General features: G+C 43.9%; 1 protein-coding gene across 1 annotated transcript in view; it reads right to left on the minus strand.

Moving 5' to 3' along the window:
• Positions 1-5,515, minus strand: part of SYCE2 (synaptonemal complex central element protein 2) — a 29,430-nt gene extending 23,915 nt beyond the window's left edge. The window contains exons 1-2 of the mRNA XM_006874306.1: positions 5,501-5,515; positions 4,792-4,907 (exon numbers count right to left, since the gene is read on the minus strand). Of these exons, the coding sequence (XP_006874368.1) occupies positions 4,792-4,907; positions 5,501-5,515 (131 nt within the window). The remainder of the gene's footprint in view (positions 1-4,791; positions 4,908-5,500) is intronic.
• Positions 5,516-6,341: the final 826 nt, after the last annotated feature.

Raw genomic sequence — 6,341 nt, forward strand, 5'->3', positions numbered from 1 at the left:
TTCATCTCTCATACTTCAGACATATTGTCAGGAGGGACCAGTCACTGGAGAAGGTTATCATGTTTGGTAAGGTGAAGAGTCAGAGAAAAAGAGGAAGACCCCCAATGAGATGGATTAGCCAAGTGGCAGCATCGATGGACTCAAGCGTGGCAACAGTTAGTGAGGTTGGTCCAGGATCGGGCAGTGTTTCGTTCTGCTGTGGGTCAGTACAGACTTGATGGCACCTAACAACAACAACAATAAGAAAGACCCACCACTCATCTATCAGTTTGTCGTACTGTGGTGGCTTGCACGTTGCAGTGATGCTGGAAGCTACGTCACAAGTATTTTTAATAAAAGCAGGGTAGACAGGTTACAGCTGAGCTTCCAGACTAAAACAGACTAGGAAGAAGGAGAGGTGGACTACTTCTGAATGTTATTGACTACGCAAAGGCTTTCGACTCTGTGGATCATGGCAAGCTATGGATAACATTGAGAAGAATCGGTACCAGAACATTTAATTGTGTTCATGAGGAACCTGTACATGGACCAGGAGACAGCTGTTCAAACAGAACTCGGGTACAATGATGGTTTAAAATTAGGAAAGATATGCACCAGGGTAGTGTTCTTCACCATATTTATTCAATCTGTATGTTGAGCAAATAAATTTGAGAAACTAGATTAATTTTAGAAGCAAGTGGCATAGGATTAGAGGAAGATTCATTAACAACCTGCAATATGCAGATGACACAAACTTGCTTGCTGAAAGAGAAGAGGACTTAAAATACTTACTGATAAAGATCAAGACTATAGCTTTCAATATGGGTTGTACTTCAATGTAAAGAAAACAAATATCCTCACTACTGGACCAATATATAACATCATGATAAATGGAGAAAAGATTGAAGTTGCCAAAGAATTCATTTTGCTTGGATCCACTATCAACACTCATGGAAATAGCAGTCCAGAAATCAGATGATGTATTACACTAGGTAAATCTGCTGTACAAGACCTCTTCAAAGTGTTCAAGAGCAAAAACCTCAGTTTGAGGACTAAAGTATGCCTGATCCAAGCCCTGGTATTTTCCATAGCCTCATATGCTTGTGAAATTGGAAAGTAATGAATTAGAGTTATGGTGTTGGAGAAGAATCCTGAAAGTACCATGAACTACCAAAAGAACAAACAAATTTGTACAGTAAAAAGTATAGCCAGAACGCTTCTTAAAATCCAAAGTAGTGACACTTCATCTCTCATACGTTGGATATGTTATCAGGAGGGACCAGTTCCTGGAAAAGAACATTATTTTGGTAAAGTGGAGAGTCAATGAAAAAGAGGAAGACCCCAATGAGATGGACTGGCACAGTGGCAGCAGTAATGGGCTAAAAGGGTAACAATTCTGAGGATGGTACAGGGCCAGGAAGTGTTTGTTCTATTTATTGTGCATAATGTTGCTATGAGTCGGAACTACTTGATGGCACCTAACAACAACACATTTCTTCACATACATTGTGATCTAAATATGCTATTGGCAGTCTTACTGTAATAGTTACAGTCTTTACAGTCTTACTGTAAAGTTACAGTAATTAAAACCATTTGGTGCTGGTATAACAGACATATTGGTGGTGGTTGTGGTGTGCTGTCAACGCAGAACCAACTCATAGCAACCCTGGATAGGGTTTCCAAGGCTGTAAATCTTTACAGGAGCAGAAAGCCTCATCTTTCTCCTGCAGAACGACTGGTGGATTCAAACTGCTGACCTTTTGGTTAGCAGTCCAGTGTGAAGTCAATTAAATACAAATGAAAATCAGAAATAAATCCATACATCTATATGATTATATTGATTTTTGACAAAGGTGTAAGGGTGCTAAGTCTACTTAATGGGAAAAGGAGTCTTTCCAGCATATGTTGTTGTTAGGTGCCATCAAGTCGGTACTGACCCATAGCGACCTTATGCAAAGCAGAACGAAACAGTGCCCGATCCTGGGCCAACCTCACTACTGTTGCCACACTTGAGTCCATTGATGCTGCCACTTGGCCAATCCATTTTGCTGGGGGTTTTCCTCTTTTTCTCTGACCCTCCACCTTACCAGCGACTGGTCCCTCCTGACAATATGTCCGAAGTATGAGAGATGAAGTTTGGCCATCTTGGCCTCCAAGGAACACTCTGGCTGCACTTCTTCAAACACAGATCTGTTGGTTCTTTTGGCAGCCCATGGCAGTTTCACTATTCTCCTCTAACACCATAACTCAAAAGCATCAATTCTTCTATGGTCTTCCTTATTTACTGTCCAGCTTTCACATGCACATGAGGTTATTGAAAATACCATGGCTTGAGTCAGGCGCACCTTAGTCCTCAAGCTTTGCCCTTCAACACTTTAAAAACGTCTTGTGCAGCAGATTTGCCTAATGCAATATGTCGTTTGATTTCTTGACTGCTGCTTCCATGAGTATTGATAGTTGATCCAAGAAGAATGAAGTCCTTGATAACTTCAATCTTTTCTCTGTTGATAAGAATGTTGTTTATTGGTCCAGTGGTGAGGATTTTTGTTTTCTTTACATTGAGATGTAATCCATACCAAAAGCTGTGCCCTTTGATCTTCTTCATCAGTAAATGTTTTAATTCCTCTTCACTTTCAGCAAGCAAGGTTGTATCATCTGCATATCGCAGGTTGTTAATAAGTCTTCCTCCAATCCTGATGCCACATTTTTCTTCATAGAACCCAGCTTCTCGGATTATTTGCTCAGCATACAGGTTGAATAAGTATGGTGAAAGAATACAACCTTGTGACTCACCTTTTTAAATTTTAAACCATTCAGTCTTGGTCCAGATACAGATAACCTCATGAGCACAATTAAGTGTTCCAGAATACTCATACTTTGCAATGTTTTCCATAGCTTGTCAGCATATAGTGCTGGGGAAATTGGATATCTACATGGCGAAGAATAAATTCAGATCCATGCCTTACACCGTAAACAAAACCAAATCAAAGACATAAGTGTGAAAACTAAAATCATAAAATTCTTAAAAGAATGCTGTGTGACCTAGTTTTTAACGATGCATATCAGACATGACAACAAAGCCCTGCGACAAAAGACAAAATACGGAACCTCATAAAAATTAAAAGCTTTTGTTAATCAAAGGAGTTTATCAAAAGTGAATAGACAACACACAGATTGGAAGAAATTTTTCAGGAACCATGTATCTGAAAAGGATCTATTATCCAAATACATATATAAAATTTCTACAACTTGACAATAAAACACAAATAACCCAATCAAAAATTGGGCAGAGAACTTGAGACATGTTAAAAAAAGAAGATACTCTAACTCCCAACAAGCACAGGAAAAGATGCTCATTTTCATTAGCCATCAGAGTTGCAAATCAAAACTACCATGAGATACCACTTCACACCTATTAGAAAGGCAATGATAACAAAAGTAAAAGGGAAAAGAAAAACAGGTTTTGGAGAAACTAGAACCGTCATTCATTTCAAGTAGGAATGTAAAATAGGTACAGTTTTTTATGGGAGAGTTCAACATTCCTCCAAAAGTTGAACACATGACTAAATGACCCAGCAATCCAATCCTAGATATATACCCAGAAATGAAAGCAGGAACACAACCAGAAAAATGTACAGTGTTCATTGGAGCCCTTTTTACAATAGCCAAAATGTGGTAACAACTGAAATGCCCATTATCAGATGAATGGATTTTAACAATGTGGTATACACACCACGGAATATGGAAATTAAGTCCTAATGCATACTGCAACATAGATGAACCTAGAAAAAACATTATGCTGAGTAAAGTCAGCTACAGATGGATAAATACCACATGCTCTCACTTAGGTAAAATAAGCAAATATTCAGAAACCAGAGATGAGTAGTTACCAGAGACAGGAGGGGCAGGGGAAGGGGTGTTTTTGCCTAGGGGTCATTGAGTTTTTATTAATGGTATTGGGATGATTTGGAAAAGGATAGTTAGAATGATTATACAACATGAAGAATGTAATCAATGACCCTGAATAAAACATGTGGAAATTAACTGGCAATGGTCTTGTGTATATTTTCATTACAATAAAAATCTTATTGACAAAAGCAGGCGGTAGGCCATATTGGGAGTCCTAGTGTGGCGCTGTGGGATACACGCCACCACAAGGTGGGTTTGAACCTTAAGGTCAGTGGTTCAAGCTCACCAGACACTCCTTGGAAACCCTTTACCAGGGTCACGATGAGTCAGAAACAACTTGATGGCACTTAACAACAGGTTATGTTGGGTCTACCAGCCAGTCTGCTGACCCCTGCTATAGTCATATCATGGCACCTTTCTATTTCAAACCCTTTCAGAGTTTCCATCATACTAGGGTTAAATAACATCCAATGTCAGACTTCATCTTTTATAATGTCCTCTTACTCATGCTGCTCCAGCAAAGTGCTCCCTCCTGTCCTCTGCAACTGCGATTCCTCTGCTTGGAGCACTGTGAGGTCTAGCCACATGGGTCTTTTGTTACCTCCTCAGTGGAAACTTCCCTGACCCTCCTAATGAAACTAGCTATCCATCATTCTCATTCCATTTGTCTCTACAGCACTTAACATCTCTTGACTAGTCATGCCTTTGCTGTCTCTCTCCTCTTGTCGAGTGTTAGTTCACTACTGTGTCCCCAGAAGTAGAAGGAGGCCTGGTGCAGGGGAGATGCTCTATAAATATGTATGGAAGGGCTGTGAAGTGCAGACACTGTCATCTTCTGGAAGAAAGGTTTGAATGAGAAGGTCCCAGGACCTATTTGGGCCCATTGGATCAGTTGCTTCTCACCTGGCTGGCCCACCACCAGCTTCCTCGTCATGGGTCTCCTCGTCCTCCAAATGCTCTTTGCTGTCCCCCAATGGCTGCAGCTCCTGGTCCTGATCCTCCCCGTGGGACATGTCTACCTGTGAGCACAGCCAGGGCTTGAGATAGAGAGAGGACACGACTGGCCTCCTCCCGACCCCTCAGCCCCGGGCACCTCTATGGGCCTTTTCAGCGTGGTGGGGACCCTTATCACAGTAAGGCCAAGCGGGGGCGGGCACCACCAAGATGGGGTGGTAGAGAAGGGGCACTCAGCAGTGCGGCCCAAGGCGGAGGCGGGGAGACCTGCAGGGGCTGGGCTGAAGAGGCTGGATGAGGGGCGCTGGAGGGCCTGGGCTCCTAACTGCTACCATCCTCAAGTCCTTTAAGGAAGGAGAAGAGGTGTAAAGAAAAGAATTATAAATTGCAATGCATGGGTGTCTGACCTTCTCTCTACCCTGCTCTTGCCACACGCCATGCCCGGAAGCCTGTTTGTCAGAGCCAAGCTGTCAGCGCGTCAGTCACAAGATTAGTCAGTCAGTCAGGCCCCAATCCGTCTGTGAGGAAACCGGGGTTGTCTGGGGCAAAAGGTGGTCCCTTTAATGGGAACAAGCGGCGGGGCTCGGCCTGCCAGAAAAGCCTGGGGTCGCGGTCGTCCCCTCCCCGACGCCCCCAAGGAGGAAGAAGCGCTGCGTACTCCCTGTCGCTCCATCTCGCCTTTTCCGTCCGACACACTCGCGCTCCTGTGCGCAAGCGCCGGCCACGCCCCCCAGCACGTGACACTCCCGCTCACGAAACAAGGAGCGCGCATTTCGGCCCTGCCTCTCTGGGCATTTGCGCGCGCAGGGCGGAGCGGGCGGTTAATCGGCGGTTGGGCTGTCCAGAGGCTGCGCGTGCAGTTGGCGTCGGTGCCGCCTAGTGGGGACGATGTGGTTTCTGTGTGATGATACTCGCACTGCGAGGACTCCAGGGTCCAATGTGCTGCCCCTGTGGATGCATCCGTCCAATAGGCTTTCTTTACGTCTCAGTTTATCTGCTATACTCCAGGGAATCTTCTAAGTGAAAGATTCTGATCTTTGCTATACTGATTATGATGACCATGGCCTCCTATTGCCTTCAGTATGCATTTATCTGGAAGCTGCTGCTTCATTTTTTTCAGTTTTCCTGTTTATTGCTATTCCAAGGAGGTCTGATAGCATAGTGGTTATGAATCGGGCTGCGAACCTCAGGGTCAGCAGTTCAAAACTACCAGCTGCTCCGCGGGAGAAAGATGAGGCTTTCTGCTCCCATAAAGATTTGGTATTGTTAGGTGCCATCGAATTGGTATCGACTCATAGCGACCTTATGCATAGCAGAACGAAACACTGCCTGATCCTGGGCCAACCTCACTACTGTTGCCACGCTTGAGTCTATCCATGCTGCCACTTGACCAATCCATCTCGTTGGGGGTCTTCCTCTTTTTCTCTGACCCTCCACCTTATCAAACATGATATCCTTCTCCAGCGACTGGTCCCTCCTGACAATATGTCCGAAGTATG

The sequence above is a fragment of the Chrysochloris asiatica genome, unplaced genomic scaffold (assembly GCF_000296735.1).
Source record: "Chrysochloris asiatica unplaced genomic scaffold, ChrAsi1.0 scaffold00268, whole genome shotgun sequence".
In the NCBI taxonomy this organism is placed as follows: domain Eukaryota; kingdom Metazoa; phylum Chordata; class Mammalia; order Afrosoricida; family Chrysochloridae; genus Chrysochloris; species Chrysochloris asiatica.